The sequence below is a fragment of the Nothobranchius furzeri genome, chromosome 1 (assembly GCF_043380555.1).
Source record: "Nothobranchius furzeri strain GRZ-AD chromosome 1, NfurGRZ-RIMD1, whole genome shotgun sequence".
In the NCBI taxonomy this organism is placed as follows: domain Eukaryota; kingdom Metazoa; phylum Chordata; class Actinopteri; order Cyprinodontiformes; family Nothobranchiidae; genus Nothobranchius; species Nothobranchius furzeri.
In genome coordinates this window covers 25,977,861-25,995,001 of record NC_091741.1, presented here as the reverse complement: position 1 = coordinate 25,995,001, position 17,141 = coordinate 25,977,861, and the positions used below count along the sequence as shown (strand labels likewise).

Genomic DNA, 17,141 nt, shown 5'->3' with positions numbered 1-17,141 from the left:
TAGAGTGTACATCGCTGGAATATGTTTAGTGTGCCTGCTCTTATGGAAGCTTTTCATAAAGCAGCACTAACGTTGCAAACAGATGTGTTCCTCCTCATTTCTGACTTGTTAAAGCAGAAAGCACAGGTGTAACTAATTACATTAAATGCATCTCCTCTCTGTTCAAAGGGTTCCTGATGAGACGTGCATTTCAGTTTGCATGCACTCCGTAAGAGTTCTGGAGCTGCTAATATGACCCCTGGAGGGGCAAACAGACATCATTACTGCTATTAGTCCCAGATTAAACTCTTCCTGCTGGGATGCAGCTCATGATTATGGCCACATTTCATGAGAAAGGGGCTTTTCAGATGATTAACACATTTTCAACAAAACAAATTTAGTTAATCGGTATTAAAGAAAGGCTTGTTTGTGCTTTTGTTGGAATTTCCTTCTCCACCACAAGGTGGCGGTAGAGGCGCACCGGAAGCAGGAAGTGCGGCTGTCAATAGCGAAACAGGAAAACCATTTTCTCAATAATTTAACTTTAATCACATCCCTGGTAGTTGCTTAATCAAAACAGTAAGAAAAAACTACATATGGTTTAGTTTTAGCCATAAAGCTCAGTGCTTGCGCCCAAAACTGTTCGGTTTGACGCCATTTTTCCGTTGCTTGGTGGCAACAACTATAAAATGAACGAAGAAGTAGCATTTAAAAACTACTGCAGCGCGATGCTTTTCCGTGTCCGAAACAAGCAGACGTGTCCTGGATGGAAGAGGACGAGCAGCGGGCAGGAGGCAGTGAGGAGGTCGGATGGGAGTCGGAATGCGGAGGTTCCTGGCAGAGCCGGCCAGCTCCAGCCCAGCGTCCCCTTACGGCTCATAGTCACGCTGAGGATGAAGACTTTAAATGAGAAGCTGAGACGAGTACGGAAGCTTTATTCTGCGTGTAGCTGCTGTAAACAAGGAGGAATGATATTTGATGTGTTTACAAATGGCGGCTGAGGAGGACTTCCGGGATGTCTGCAGGGCGCGTGAGGAGGAGGCTCCTCTGGCCTTGGCCACTTTTATCAGGAGGAAGAAGACAAAACTGCAGCTCCAAACACCGAAGGCCAGACTCAACAGCGAGTTCAGTGAGTTTGGCGGCCATATTAATATTGATGAGAGTTTGAGTGTTTAGACTAATTGTCTGATTATCCTCTCCCCTGGTTCAGGATTAGACCGCTTTTAGAGGAGCTGCTGCCAAATCTCCCTGAGCCTCCCGATGCCCCTCTCAGGATTTGGGAGGAACTTCTTTTGGTGAAAATATGCGGGTCACAGCAACCTGGGGTTGCCTTAGCAACCACTAAAGAACGTGGAGTTGCCCTGGCAACAGATGAAATGAGGGGTTACCCTGACAAAAACGCTACTGGAGCTCATTTAACAAATCCTGGCTGTTCTTTTTGCAGACAGATAGCTGCAGACGTGACAGTGTACCACCGTGTTAACAGAGTGAAAGCTACGATGGTGTGGCTGAGTCAAACATATCCGTACCTCTTTATTTCCAAACACAGCCCTAGCCGTGCTCGCTGCTCAGGCACATTGCGTTTACGTGAACAACACTGAATTACTGTGACGTCCGTGTCTAGAATTTGCTCCGAGTACATAAAAAGACAAGCTAGCAAGGTTAGTACAAAACATTGATTTATTTTCTTTTTGCCGTATTAAAGTTAAAGACACAACAACACGTTCCAAAGCAAATGCTCCTGGCCCTCTTCCCAGTCGGGGCGGTCACACTGTAAACATAAAACAACTTTGTAGTTAACTTGGCAATTAAAACAATTTGACTTTATACTGGCACAAAAATACACAACAGCCATGGCAGCAGGCATGCACTGCAGAAGGCGGGAGTACACGCAGATATCTTGGGAAACAAACAACAGGGGGGGGGGGCAATAGTATTTAGACAAGTTCACTTCTGCATTATTGCATTGACACTGAGTAAACTACTATATGGTTGCATATAAACACAGACAACAAAATGACATCACTATATTCATAATCAGTTGTTCCTAAACAATCCCTAAAATAGGTTCACAGAAGTGGAGAGTGGAAAACATCCCCACACACAGAGCTTTTATCTCAGTCATGAGTTTGCACGGCTGACCCCAGACCAGTGTGTTGGGGGTAGTTGCCTTTAAAAGCGGCAGAAGCTGAAGGTGTGGAGTTCTACTCATCTGGCTTCCTTTTGGGCTTCTTTGGGTTGCGGGAGCGGCTCTTGGCCTTGCATAGCGGACAGATGGGAGCGTTACGATGGATCTGCTGGTGGCAGGACAGGCAGGCCTGGAGAGGAAACATCACGCCACATTGGAAGGAATCCACTCACACAAGTTGAACTTCACTGTTTGTGTGGGGCATTTTGGATGCCCCTGGGTGTGCATGTGTGTGCGCTCCTTTTATATCTGGCTGGTGTAGCAGCTGTGTCAGTAAGCACTATTTTTGTTGTTTGGTTTTTAAATGTGTGTCCTTACAGCTGTCCGTTTCATAAAAAGATCCGTTTATGTGTGTCTGTCGTGTATTTAACTTGACGCCGGTCTGTGGGACGTTTAAGTTTATGGGGCATCTGTAAAGTTTATCCTCACAAAATGGTTCTGGTTCTGTGAGCGGGGTATGGCACAGACCCAGGGAGTCGTTTGGCGAAGTCTGAGGTTAGCGTGTCAGGATAAACAGTCAGCATGTGCGTTCGTATTCTGTTAATGAAACGGTTATCAGTGATGTGATCGGAGTAGTCATTTCAGTTATAACTGTACTGTTGTAAGGGAGGGGGTCTGCTTCGTTTCTGCAGCGTTCGCTGCTACGAGTCAGGAATAGAAAACAAAGTTTCACCAGCTGCCAACACTGAGCTTAAACAAAGTGTCACAACTACTTCAGCAACAAACCCGAGAGCAAAGAAAGTCCAACACACCCCAACTACAGTGGGGCAAAAAAGTATTTAGTCAGCCACCGATTGTGCAAGTTCTCCCATTTAAAATGACGACAGAGGTCAGTAATTTACATCATAGGTACACTTCAACTGTGAGAGACAGAATGTGAAAAAAAATCCATGAATTCACACGGCAGGATTTTTAAAGAATTTATTTGTAAATCAGGGTGGAAAATAAGTATTTGGTCAATAACAAAAATTCAACTCAATACTTTGTAGCATAACCTTTGTTGGCAATAACAGAGGTCAAACGATTACTATAGGTCTTTACCAGGTTTGCACACACAGTAGCTGGTATTTTGGCCAGTCCCTCCATGCAGATCTTCTCGAGAGCAGTGATGTTTTGGGGCTGTCGCCGAGCAACACGGACTTTCAACTCCCTCCACAGATTTTCTATGGGGTTGAGGTCTGGAGACTGGCTAGGCCACTCCAGGACTTTCAAATGCTTCTTACGGAGCCACTCCTTTGTTGCCCGGGCGGTGTGTTTGGGATCATTGTCGTGTTGGAAGACCCAGCCACGTTTCATCTTCAAAGCTCTCACTGATGGAAGGAGGTTTTGGCTCAGAATCTCACGATCCATGGCCCCATTCATTCTGTCCTTAACACGGATCAGTCGTCCTGTCCCCGTAGCAGAAAATCAGCCCAAAAGCATTATGTTCCCACCCCCATGCTTCACAGTAGGTATGGTGTTCTTGGGATGCAACTCAGTATTCTTCTTCCTCCAAACACGACGAGTTGAGTTTATACCAAAAAGTTCTACTTTGGTTTCATCTGACCACATGACATTCTCCCAATCCTCTGCTGTATCATCCATGTGCTCTCTGGCAAACTTCAGACGGGCCTGGACGTGCACTGGCTTCAGCAGCGGAACACGTCTGGCACTGCAGGATTTGATTCCCTGCCGTTGTAGTGTGTTACTGATGGTGACCTTTGTTACTGTGGTCCCAGCTCTCTGCAGGTCATTCACCAGGTCCCCCCGTGTGGTTCTGGGATTCTTGCTCACCGTTCTCATGATCATTTTGACCCCACGGGATGAGATCTTGCGTGGAGCCCCAGATCGAGGGAGATTATCAGTGGTCTTGTATGTCTTCCATTTTCTGATAATTGCTCCCACAGTTGATTTTTTCACACCAAGCTGCTTGCCTATTGTAGATTCACTCTTCCCAGTCTGGTGCAGGTCTACAATTCTTTTCCTGGTGTCCTTCGAAAGCTCTTTGGTCTTGGCCATAGTGGAGTTAGGAGTCTGACTGTTTGAGGCTGTGGACGGGTGTCTTTTATACAGATAATGAGTTCAAACAGGTGCCATTAATACAGGTAACGAGTGGAGGACAGAAAAGCTTCTTAAAGAAGACGCTACAGGTCTGTGAGAGCCAGAGATTTTCCTTGTTTGAAGTGAACAAATACTTATTTTCCACCCTGATTTACAAATAAATTCTTTAAAAACCCTGCCATGTGAATTCATGGATTTTTTTTCACATTCTGTCTCTCACAGTTGAAGTGTTCCTATGATGAAAATTACTGACCTCTGTCATCATTTTAAGTGGGAGAACTTGCACAATCGGTGGCTGACCAAATACTTTTTTGCCCCACTGTAAATCCAGCTGTTGGGTGGCTGACCTAAACTCGCCTCAACTCAATTATGTCCAGCTCTAGTCTGAATTCCTTCCTCCTCCACTGCATCTGAGTGGACTTCTAGCCCAGCCCACAGCTTTGGTTTTGTCAGGGAACTCAGATCAGACGTTACTTATCAACTTAGGAGATAAAGTTCTTGATTCGCTCTGATCTGAAAATGAAGTCTCGTTTCTCAGTTTAACAGTAAATGGTTTTATTGGATCCACCTACGATGATCCATCATCGGAGAAGAAAACAACAGGAATCTGCTGAAACCGTAAACAAAACAGAGCTGGCTGACAGTGATCCTCGGCTCACTCAACTCCACAAATCCAGGAGCCGGAAAAACAGGAATGAATGAGTCGTGGAACTGAAGAGCACCGCATTTTCATTTTACCACAACCTCAAAACTTGAGGAATAAAAATGTGCTATTCCACCTTAAATGTGTCTTAATTAAGTCCACTTGGAGGAAGACGTTCCTGCAGCTCAACCTCTAACGTGCACTTAGCAAAATAAAAAGCTGGTTACGCGGCCTTGAGGAGTCACCCTACACACACCAAACGAAACCAAACTCGCCTGTACCGACTTAACGTTTTCATGCAACTGCACCTTCAGAATGCACTTCTATTGTCGTTTGCAGGCGTGCACAAATGCACAGATAAATAGCACCGGTCACATGCGCTAACCAAACATGCGTGTCTGTCATCTATTGTTTCTGCAAACACAAAATGTGTGAAAGCATTTTTCGGAGAATGCATCCCGACATGCCGTAGCAGGCACAAGTGTCTCTGTGAAGGCTGCATTCCATTTAGGGGAAGGTTCTCCTGCGCATGCTGGTTCATTGTTAAAGATGCTTCGAGAGGAACCAGGTCTGTGACAAGTCACACCGCTTAAAACCTCTGGGTCTCACCAAGTGGTGACTGAAGGTACTTAGAAATAAGAAATGAAGATATTCCATCAACTAAAAGCATTCCTGGGATTAAATGGATGAAAACCAATTAATTGAATCAAAAGTCAGCTTTAATCTAGAATTAAGAGATAATTTAGTAAGTTTACTAAACGTCTTTTGCTAATTCCGCAAGTGTAGTCGGCCAAATGCACGTCATCAGGAGTGGCATGACTGATGAAAGATGGTTTCAACTGTTCCTGAGATTCTGACAGGATCCTCATCTCTGAGCCAGCACCAGTTAGGATTTATTTAGCTCCATGTTTACCAGTTCAACCCACCAGGACGTCCCTCTGACCATTTATTTAGAGAACATAAGACGTAAGGTTGGTCCCATGGTGTGATGGAACCATAAACTTATTATTTATTAATACTAGGGCTGGGCAGCATGGACTTATGTCTCCATATTCCTGATGTGTCCAAATTTTATTACTAGAGACGAGGGACAAAACCACCAAGTTGAAAGAACAAGTGAGCCCCTAAAAAGCCCCTGAAGAGGTGATTTCATATGATTACTTGTTGAAGAATTTACTACACGTGCGACATTTAGGGTTCTTCTCTGTAGAAAAGGATCTGTAAACGTTTGTAGCGACGAGACATAAAAGGATCTCATCTTTACAAAATAAAAGCATCAGACTCCCTGGATCTGCTGGGTGCTTTTTTAGTTTCTTGCTTTCAAATAGAATAAAATAAATACAATTCTCAGCATGTCTAATCATAACTGCTTTATAGTGAAAGTGAGTGTTTATGGTTCTGTTCGCCTTGAAATTTCCTTTAATTTAACATGATTAGTAAAAGACAAATTAACTTATCTATTTATCTTTAACTAAGAAACAATCTGTGGTGGTGAGACGAGATTACAGCCAAGGGCCAAAAATGGCCCTAGGACCACACTTTGGACACACCCGTATGTAAAGGTGATGACTCGTAGCTACCTTAACTTTAAAAGTGACATGTTTGTGTTTGATCAGCTGTGGCGGCCATCTTTAATTAGACTAGGGCTGCACAATATATCGAAAAATTATCGTCATCGGAATAACAGGACGTGTGATAGGCCCATCGCAAAACACGGCAAAAACGGCGATAAATGTTTGGTTCAAACATTTCCATCCGTGTCATACATCAACTTTCTGTAAACCAGCTCTGTTTTTTACACGGAAGTATTATTTGACCACTCAAATGTAGCCCTTCTGATATGCGGCCAATCAGATGGGTCCATTTACGTAATACGCCCGCCCCCTACGTAGACCCTTAGGATGGAAAGCAACACCCGAACGGAGTTAGCGGCGCCGTTCCCTTGTTCGTCACTCTGGCTCAGAGCAACGAGCGCACTTTGTGCTGATGTTTCTGGATTCAGCGCTGCTTTCAAACGTGAACGTGAGTCCGCTCGGTGTCGTTAATCATTTTTACCGGACTGACTCAGACACGTGCCGGTGATTTGTTAGCTTGTTATCAGAATCATAGTTGCAGTTTCATCATCTGAGCTGCTTTTTAAGATCTAGCTAAACTTGTTCAATTTGGGGTTAAAAACAAACGTTTTCACATATTTTCCATGTAGTTTTTTGCCAGTTCCTCTTCTGAAAGGTAGACAATTGTTTTTCTCTTTCCCTCAGCAAATCTTAATGTTCTCCTAGTTTGGCCCGGCACAGTTCACTTCCCAATTACAGCAACAGCCTTATATCATAACCACATAAGTGGAGAAAATGTTCAGTAGCAATGAGAGAATTTGCTGTTGCATGTAAGTGATGTTAACTATTATTTAACATTTAAACTATTTATTCAAAAACCCTGGTAAGGGATGTTTTTCTGTATTTGGAGCATCAGAAAAAGTTTTATGGTGGAGGTGATGTTTTAAAGTCACTGAGAAACTGCATGCATGCAGTTTGTTGTTTTGCTGCTAATACAGTAGCAGGTGCAGCTGCTAATACAGTAGCAGGTGCAGCTGCTAATACAGTAGCAGGTGCAGCTGCTAATACAGTAGCAGGTGCAGCTGCTAATACAGTAGCGGGTGCAGCTGCTAATACAGTAGCAGGTGCAGCTGCTAATACAGTAGCAGGTGCAGCTGCTAATACAGTAGCAGGTGCAGCTGCTAATACAGTAGCAGGTGCAGCTGTTAATACAGTAGCGGGTGCAGCTGCTAATACAGTAGCGGGTGCAGCTGCTAATACAGTAGCGGGTGCAGCTGCTAATACAGTAGCGGGTGCGGCTGCTAATAGAGTAGCGGGTGCGGCTGCTAATACAGTAGCGGGTGCGGCTGCTAATACAGTAGCGGGTGCGGCTGCTAATACAGTAGCGGGTGCAGCTGCTAATACAGTAGCGGGTGCAGCTGCTAATACAGTAGCGGGTGCGGCTGCTAATACAGTAGCGGGTGCGGCTGCTAATACAGTAGCGGGTGCGGCTGCTAATACAGTAGCGGGTGCGGCTGCTAATACAGTAGCGGGTGCAGCTGCTAATAGAGTAGCGGGTGCGGCTGCTAATACAGTAGCGGGTGCGGCTTCTAATACAGTAGCGGGTGCGGCTTCTAATACAGTAGCGGGTGCGGCTGCTAATACAGTAGCGGGTGCGGCTGCTAATACAGTAGCGGGTGCGGCTGCTAATAGAGTAGCGGGTGCGGCTGCTAATACAGTAGCGGGTGCGGCTGCTAATACAGTAGCGGGTGCGGCTGCTAATACAGTAGCGGGTGCAGCTGCTAATACAGTAGCGGGTGCGGCTGCTAATACAGTAGCGGGTGCGGCTGCTAATACAGTAGCGGGTGCGGCTGCTAATACAGTAGCGGGTGCGGCTGCTAATACAGTAGCGGGTGCGGCTGCTAATACAGTAGCGGGTGCGGCTGCTAATACAGTAGCGGGTGCGGCTGCTAATACAGTAGCGGGTGCGGCTGCTAATACAGTAGCGGGTGCAGCTGCTAATAGAGTAGCGGGTGCGGCTGCTAATACAGTAGCGGGTGCGGCTTCTAATACAGTAGCGGGTGCGGCTTCTAATACAGTAGCAGGTGCAGCTGCTAATAGAGTAGCGGGTGCGGCTGCTAATACAGTAGCGGGTGCAGCTGCTAATACAGTAGCGGGTGCGGCTTCTAATACAGTAGCGGGTGCGGCTGCTAATACAGTAGCGGGTGCGGCTGCTAATACAGTAGCGGGTGCGGCTGCTAATAGAGTAGCGGGTGCGGCTGCTAATACAGTAGCGGGTGCGGCTGCTAATAGAGTAGCGGGTGCGGCTGCTAATACAGTAGCGGGTGCGGCTGCTAATACAGTAGCGGGTGCGGCTGCTAATACAGTAGCGGGTGCAGCTGCTAATACAGTAGCGGGTGCAGCTGCTAATACAGTAGCGGGTGCGGCTGCTAATACAGTAGCGGGTGCGGCTGCTAATACAGTAGCGGGTGCAGCTGCTAATACAGTAGCGGGTGCGGCTGCTAATACAGTAGCGGTGCGGCTGCTAATACAGTAGCGGGTGCGGCTGCTAATAGGGTAGCGGGTGCGGCTGCTAATACAGTAGCGGGTGCGGCTGCTAATACAGTAGCGGGTGCGGCTGCTAATACAGTAGCGGGTGCAGCTGCTAATATAGTAGCGGGTGCAGCTGCTAATAGAGTAGCGGGTGCGGCTGCTAATACAGTAGCGGGTGCGGCTGCTAATAGGGTAGCGGGTGCGGCTGCTAATACAGTAGCGGGTGCGGCTGCTAATAGAGTAGCGGGTGCGGCTGCTAATACAGTAGCAGGTGCAGCTGCTAATACAGTAGCGGGTGCAGCTGCTAATACAGTAGCGGGTGCAGCTGCTAATACAGTAGCGGGTGCAGCTGCTAATACAATAGCGGGTGCAGCTGCTAATACAGTAGCGGATGCAGCTGCTAATACAGTAGCAGGTGCAGCTGCTAATACAGTAGCGGGTGCGGCTGCTAATACAGTAGCGGGTGCAGCTGCTAATACAGTAGCGGGTGCAGCTGCTAATACAGTAGCGGGTGCAGCTGCTAATACAGTAGCAGGTGCAGCTGCTAATACAGTAGCGGGTGCAGCTGCTAATACAGTAGCAGGTGCAGCTGCTAATACAATAGCGGGTGCAGCTGCTAATACAGTAGCAGGTGCAGCTGCATATTTTTGCAATAAAAATGTTATGTTGTAATGGAATTCATGCATTTGTTTTTGTTTGCTTTGAACCCAGAGCAGACGTCACACGCCAGACGACATCAACACTGCATACTTTAGTATTTGTTCATTTATCGTGAGTAATATCGATATCGCAATATTAAGCACTGTTATCGAATATCGCAGGTTTTCCTAACATCGTGCAGCCCTAGATTAGACTGACTCCGTTACCTTCATAGGTGGAGGCTGCTGTCTGAAGGTGGCCGTCTGCCGGGCGTCCTGCTTCCTGGACACCTGAAGCTGCTGTGCAGCTGCTGCAGCAGCAGCAAGGGATTCTGGGATGGCAGGCTCATGCGGCTCCTTCTGCCACTCTGCCTTCTGCTTCTCGAAGTAACTGTTCAAAACCAAAGGAAGAGAATAAAGCTGTCAGTCGTTTAATGGAGCTCACAAACCTCATTAGAGCCGATTTATCATCATTTAGAACAGATCGTTAAATCAAGAGCAGCAGCGGAGTTCGCTTTGTTTTGGGGTTTTTTCCTAATCTGAGCTAAAGCTCCAAGTCATTACAAGATTGGTGTGTGTGTGTGTGTGTGTGTGTGCGCATGTGTGTGTGTGTGTGTGCGTGCGTGCGTGTGAGAGCTGGGAAAGAAATGTGGCCTTGGACTTTATGCATGACTGGCCCTTTTTCAAAGATAAAAAGAGTGATATCCCGTTTCATGACCCTCTCTGGTTCCTCTCAGAATAGGTCTGGGTAGAGTCCCGCTTTGAGCGTTCACAGAACAAATTTACTGACATTTCCCGTGAGCACGATCAACCGGCCCGCCAAAACCCGTCTGCATTCCTAACGAGCGAGCAGCCCCTCACTGTACGCAGTCAGAGTTTTCTCTGCACCATTCTGGGTTTTAGCTCCACCCCCTACCCAGAGGTGTGGAGTGTTCATTTTTCTACCGATATGTCACTCTAACATCCTGAAACAGACGCAACAGGCCTTCGATGTGTGATTTCATTTTCTTCAGATCTGCTCCATCACACTCCGTCATGCATAGCAGGAGTTTATTATCAGGCACAATAACTCAAGACATGTGCAAATGATGGTTTTAACATGTCCCCTCACAAACCCCTCGGCACTACTGGGAGGGGGCCTACCGAGGGAACGACGCCGCGGCAGTTTTCTAAGTATGTTACATACCCGTGGAATAGCGAGGAGCTCGCCACCAGGACGAAACGGGAAGGGAAGGGCGGACGAGAAGCACCTGGCCAACGATGAACTCATCACCCGAGCCTCTACACAATCGTGTACGGCCAAACGCGGGAGTCAGCCAGCCAACAATGCTGTGAGCTCACAGGGACGCTCTGAGCCAGGCTTCTAATTGCAACTAAAGGGTTTTTTACTCTAGAAGGGAAATAAACGCTCATTTAAAAGGCATGTTCCATCCTAACAGAGATACGTCTCAGTAAAGAAACAGAGCTGCTCCACCTGCAAACTGGGAAACGGGCTAAACGTCCGAGGAGTGTCCAGTACACAAGTTACTGTGGTGTGTTTACACAAACAACCAGAATGTTCTCTGGTGGGGGGGGGAGCCAACAGTTGGCCTGGAAAAAGTCTACATTTCAGATTTAAATTTACACGAATAAAACCGATCATCTCGCTTTCCAGAATAAAAGCACACTTTTCCAGGTTGGAGGTGAGCAAAACCACGAGACTGGGACCTCCTTTCAGATGAAACCCTTTTTAAAGCCTTCATTAAATCAGCTCCCTGAACGTTTTATTTTGTTTTTCATACATAAGTGAGTTTTTTCCCTTTAGATTTACTACCAACAACTTCTAAACTATCCACATGTCCATTTTGAGGAGAATTATGACATCACCAGCTACAGTCCAAATACACCCTCTGCATGATGATGGTAGACAAACGTCTCCGATGAAAGGTGACTGAACCCGTAAACACACACTTCTCTACAAATGACCAAGATAATGGAATTAACAGTGATCCCGACACTCGGACTGGGAATACCTGAAAACTTGGCTAAGCTTTACTTCCTATATTCCAGCACCATTAACTATGATTCGCTCCAGCAAATTGTACAATCATCCACTGTTGATGGATGTCAGCCTGCAGTTTGTGCTGCTGGAAGCCTACTTGTCAGACCACCCTGATGTACCTCCAATTTTGTGGATAACGCGGATTTTCTGAAGCCTGAAATGGGTTACCATTATTTTTTTGTCAGTTTCTAAAGCCGGAGTCTGGACAAATAGAGGAGGAAGTTTCAATGGGTGTGAATTTCTCAACATGCCGACAGGCTGATCGAGAGAGTATCAGTGATGAAGTCCTCACCAACAGCATTAAAACCAAAGTCTTCCGGTCATTTAGACGGATTAACTTTTCCGACCAACGTCTGGATTTATTGGGATTATAAATGCTTCAAAAATGCTCATAAAAATGTAGATTTATGATGATGTTTTGGCAAATGATTCGAGTTCATTAAGAGAATCCATTGCAACAGGGTCCCATCCCACTGGAGAGCCGTTTCCTTCACCGCAGCCTGGTGTCGGATTTCCTTTCCTGAAGGAACTTACACATTCCGGGTCACATGGAGCACCAGCACATGCTCTTTGAAGGGCATGCATGGAGATGTTTTCCCCACACCAACTTCCACATGAAAAAATAACAAAAGTGTAACATCAGGGTGATGAAAGGGCAGGGAACTACCGTTTGCCCTTGACATTTAAGCGATGTGATCCCAGCTTGTTATTGGATATGCTTCTCCCAGATAGGAGTTCCAGGTTCCTGCCACCTGCAGAGCTCTCAGCTGCTCCCCTCCTCCACCGCAACATCCAAGGAGACGTTTTCTCGGACATGTAGAACAAGCCGCTTTGCAGCCGTCTTCCCGTATGCATAAGGGCGCCGCGTTATTGTCCAACCCGCCGTTCCGTCAGACGCATCAACACCACATCAACTGAATTCTTCCTAAGCTTAAGAGTTCTAAAATTAAAAAAGCCAACGGATGAGTTCTGCCTCTCCGATTGAGTCAGAACATTTCAAAGCTGTTCCTGCAAAAGCGTTGCCAAAAGAGTGAGCCACATGTTTTCACACACCCAATTAAGTAATTATGCTTGATTAAACTGGTTGAACTTAATAAAAGCCCATTTTCACTTTCCTCGTCAGGGCTCTTGTGCTGTTAAAATGTCACTGATGTCATAAATCCCAATCTGATGAGTAATAGATGCTATGAGTTGAGGCCTGTTGTCGTCTCTCCCAGGCCAGAGTTCTGCGTACTGTTCAACGCAGAGCGGTGCCTCGCTTTGTGAAAACCAGGAGGAACATCAGCGAAAAGGGTTTGTTTTCAGCGCCAGGAGGAGAAGACAACCTCAAAAACAGGTGGATGTAGAGTAACCTTAAAACGCTGACCCGGCAGCCCAGCCGCTGCACTTTGCAGCGTTTCATTTGAGCTTTTTGGATTCCAGTTTTAATGTCCCTTCGTACTCCTTCATGCATCAGATGCTGTTCTGTAGCGGCGTGCCAACGCGCACTAAGTTCGTCACTAAAACTATTTTGTGCTAGTAACTTTAGAATCGCGTGACAAAATGAGATTTAATGTCGTCGTCCGAGGAATACCTCGGCAGGGGTTGTCGGTTCAAAGCTTCAGGACACGGGGGCGAGCCCTCTGAAATGTCATCAACCGCAAATGTTCGCAGTAAACCCAGGAAAGGATCACTGTGGGTGTGTGTGTGTGTGTGTGTGTGTGTGTGTGTTCTTGTACATACTACATACTGAAGACCATTTTGACCTAAAAAGTGAGGACATTTATTTGGTCCTCACCTTTTTTAGAAGCTTACTAGACCAACTAGGCCAGTTAGAGGTGCAGTGTGGATTAAGTGTTAGTCAGGGTTAGGAATAGATCAGCGTTGGGGTATGGGTTAGGCATGGTGAAGTCACAAAAATGAATGGAAGTCAATGGAGGGTCCTCACTACGATAGAAAGAGGTGTGTATGTGTGTGTGCATACTGGTCTATACATCAAAGTGAGGACATTTTGCTACCAATGTCCTAACTCTGGTACGTTCCAGAGCTCTACTCGTTAGTTTAAGAGGTCTGGTGTGAATTAAGTGCTAGTTAAGGTTAGGGTTAGTAGTAGGCTGGTTAGGGTTAGGCACAGTCCAGTCACTAAAATGAATGGAAGTCAACGACGGTCCTCACAACGAATGCTAGACTAGAGTGTGTGTGTACTGACTCCAAGGAGAGCTTCTCCTCCTCCTCGTTGAGGTTGGGGAGTCTGTGCAGACCCAGGGTCATCCTGAGGGCGTCGACGTGCTCCTTCAGCGGTTTGTACTCGTCGTGAAGACGCCGGGTCGTTTCCAGCAGCTTGTTCAGGTCGTTTTCGGACTGTTTGATGGTGCTCTCCATCTGGAAGGACGAGGTTTGACGAACAGGTGTAAACATGTTCACCAGCCACAACAATAACATCTTCACAGAGAAAATACTGCAGGCACATGGCCTGCTTTATTTATTAAGAGTGGTTGGGATATCTGGAGGTTAAACTGCTTTTTCAGTCTCACGTAGCTTTAGTGGATGTCTGTCTCAGACGGACAGGATCATCAACCAGAACACCGTCCCTCAGTTTCCACTGTAACACCAAATCTACCCTAAAGCCAGGTGGGTTTTTTATACATCCCTGTTCCATTGCCTTTAGATTTCAGCTCCAAATGATCAGTTATTAAATCATTTGACACTTTTTGTTGTGTTTTGGGTTAGGGTCTGGTAATTTTACTGCAATTTTGTTTAAAATATTTGATGAAAACTCAGAAAAGCTGTTAAACTTGCATTTTTTAAAGTGGGTCTATTTATATTCATAAAATCATTCGACGGTTTAAAATAAATTTAACTGAAGTTATTCAGAGCCACTGATGGTCCAAAAGCCCGAGTTAAGCTGTGGTAACTGGAGAGGAACGGTAAAATAGTATGAACGCTTGTTGAATTAAAATGGATTATTTATAGTTCATGAAATATATGATGATGATAATAATAATAATAATTTATGTATATTTAAACAGAGATTTTAGAGCTAAAAGGCAGAAAAGACGGGGTTTTTTTTCTAACTATCTCGTTGAGATGGAATTTTACGTTGTCCCACGCCGAGTAGTCTCTGTCCCACATTTAGCAAGTCTGGTCACCATAGTGGAAGCCCTCTAGACTGGAAGACACGAACGTAGATCAAATGGTATTATGGGAAAGACCTGCTAATCAGTGGCAAAAAAAGGAAAGAAGTCATTTTAACTTGAAATGTAAACAATGAAAGAGCAACTAGTAGAGAAGGGTAAGGAGGATGCTAGGAGAGCTCGCAGCATCCTCCACAACACTGTCATAGATCACAGGTCCACTCCAAATTGTTAAAATGCAGGAAAAGTAAAGATGTTGCTGTAATATTTATTTTCTACCTAAACGTTTGCCTTGGATAAATAGTGAGAGTGCACAATGAAAGATGTATGGCTCTGTGGCTTTCAATTGAATAAATCCTTTCAGATATTCCAGGAATGCAACTCAACAAGTTTCTAGACTGAATGAGTGATCGAGTTCAATATTCATCAAATTCACAGAGTCTTGTTTTTAGAGCCGATTCAGAGGGGTTAGTATGTGTCATACGATTTATGTCAAACCGCCATCATACTTTTATTTCTCTTGACTAACTTGAAAGCCATGGTTCTGAAAGCGAAAACTCCCAAACGGATGTTTGTCTTTCTGAACTGAATCTCAGTTCAGTACAAACCCTCTAGTACCACAAAAGTTAACACGGACTCTTTTCAGAGCCGACTGACAAACATTTCAACCACATATAGGAAGGTTTAGAATCTAAATTACGAGATCCAAGAACCAGATGTTTTCCTTTCATGGATAAAAGGCATCCTGAATTTAACCAAAGTTTAGATTCTGGGAATCCTCCCCAGTCTGGTTGTGCCAAATGCCTCTTCAGAGCTGAACCAACTTACGACATTAATATCTGCATGGATGAGGCGCAGCTCCTCCACATGTGCCATTTTCTCCTGCAGAAGGAGATCCATTTCTTGTTTATACTCCTTCAGATGTTTCTCTTCAGATTCCAGAGCCTCAAACTCCATCTTCAGACGAGACTTGATCTTCTGCATCTGGATCGTCTTATTCCTGCATCCCATGGCAAACACAACAAATACCAGCTGTCAAATTCCGTCCCACACTTTTCCCATACCCCCCACCCACCCCCACCCCAAGAGGAATAAAATATCTTCTAAACAAAACAGACTTCAATTGGAAACAGTGTAAATGAACGACTGTTGTACTTTCAATGAAAGCTCCCTGTAATGTAGCATGCCAGCTGTTTAACAGGAATGAACTCACATCTCCATCCCAGCTAGGTAAGTTAAAGACAACCTATCAAGCTAAGTAGCTAGCTTGTAACAATTAGCAGCGCACATCTGGCTTTTATTGTGACACATCTGGGATGTTGATGCATTGCATTATCCAAAAAATGCCCTTAAAACGACAACTTGTGCGTATGTTGTGCCGTAATCACGCCGCCTGCCAAACCTGTCAGTGACAAGCTAATGGAAAAGCGAAGCAGCACTCTGCTTTTAAACGCAAGACAGCGGCTAATGTTAGCAGGATCTGTAACAAAAGCGAAGCCAAAGGGTCTTTTCCTGCACAGCTAACGTTAGCTAACCTAATGCTACACTTGCCAAACATCTGGAAAACATTCATTCGACTCTACATCCAGGCTTTACCGTATTTCCAGGATATTCTCCAACTTGCACATGATTTCTTGTTCGTCCGCCATGGTTCTTCAGCCCCCTTGTTGTTGTTGTTCAGCTAACCGGCTCCGTTACCCAGCAAGGAAGGCCACGGTGGTCCCCGGTTAATAAAAAAAATCACACACAATAGCCCGCGAGAGCGCGCGCAGAAGCACGCGCCCGCCAACAAGTGAAACCTGGCCGCTAGGGACGAGCTGAACCACAACACCCCTGCTTCTCGTTAGCTTAAATATAAAGTATCCGCTTCCTTCCTTCCTTTACAACCGTCTGTGAGGCTAACTGTACACGGTTACCACTGCAAGCGTGTGGGTACACGGAGAGGCAAAAGTCAAGAGATAGAAACGAAAATGTGGTTTAAGCTAAGACTGAACTGAGTGTTCCTGTTAAGTAAAACAGGATATTACAATACAAATATAAATTCCCATCAGCAAATTATGCAGTCTACATTGAGTTTAGATTATATTGATATAAAGATTCTCAAGAGACACACCTGAAAAGAGTAGGCCACCCTAGTCCCACCTTGTTTTTATTATTTCCCTGCCCCAACAAACCTGATAGTTGAATGACCTGTTCAGCAGCTCATTGCGTTCTGCAAGAGACGGACAATCCTGCAGATTAAAATCAGGTAAACTGAAGTAGACACCTCTAACACTTGTTTTAGGGACAAAAACACACACTAAATTGGTTTAATGAGCATCGCATTTCCAAACATGTATGTTTGGGTTCAGATCACAAGTGTGCTGAATCTCCTAGTTGTAGACATTTTTCTAAAAGCTGCGGACAGACAGAAT

General features: G+C 45.5%; 1 protein-coding gene across 1 annotated transcript; it reads right to left on the bottom strand.

Annotated features, from left to right (window-relative positions):
- Positions 1–1,641: 1,641 nt before the first annotated feature.
- On the bottom strand, positions 1,642–16,882 carry zc4h2 (zinc finger, C4H2 domain containing). Its single transcript, XM_015961878.3, has 5 exons — positions 16,324–16,882; positions 15,556–15,727; positions 13,803–13,975; positions 9,802–9,964; positions 1,642–2,297 (listed from the first exon to the last, which is right to left on the bottom strand). Exons 1-5 carry the CDS (start codon positions 16,374–16,376, stop codon positions 2,184–2,186), a joined length of 675 nt encoding a protein of 224 aa, XP_015817364.1. The 5' UTR covers positions 16,377–16,882; the 3' UTR covers positions 1,642–2,183.
- Between the last annotated feature and the right edge of the window lie 259 nt (positions 16,883–17,141).

Coding starts and splice junctions, on each gene's coding strand:
- zc4h2 (XM_015961878.3), bottom strand. CDS start 16,376: ATGGCGGACGAACAAGAAATCATGTGCAAGTTGGAGAATATCCTGGAA. Junction 9,965..13,802: donor GAGGAGAAGCTCTCCTTGGA/GTCAGTACACAC, acceptor GGTTTTGAACAG/TTACTTCGAGAAGCAGAAGG. Junction 2,298..9,801: donor AGCAGCCTCCACCTATGAAG/GTAACGGAGTCA, acceptor TTTCCTCTCCAG/GCCTGCCTGTCCTGCCACCA.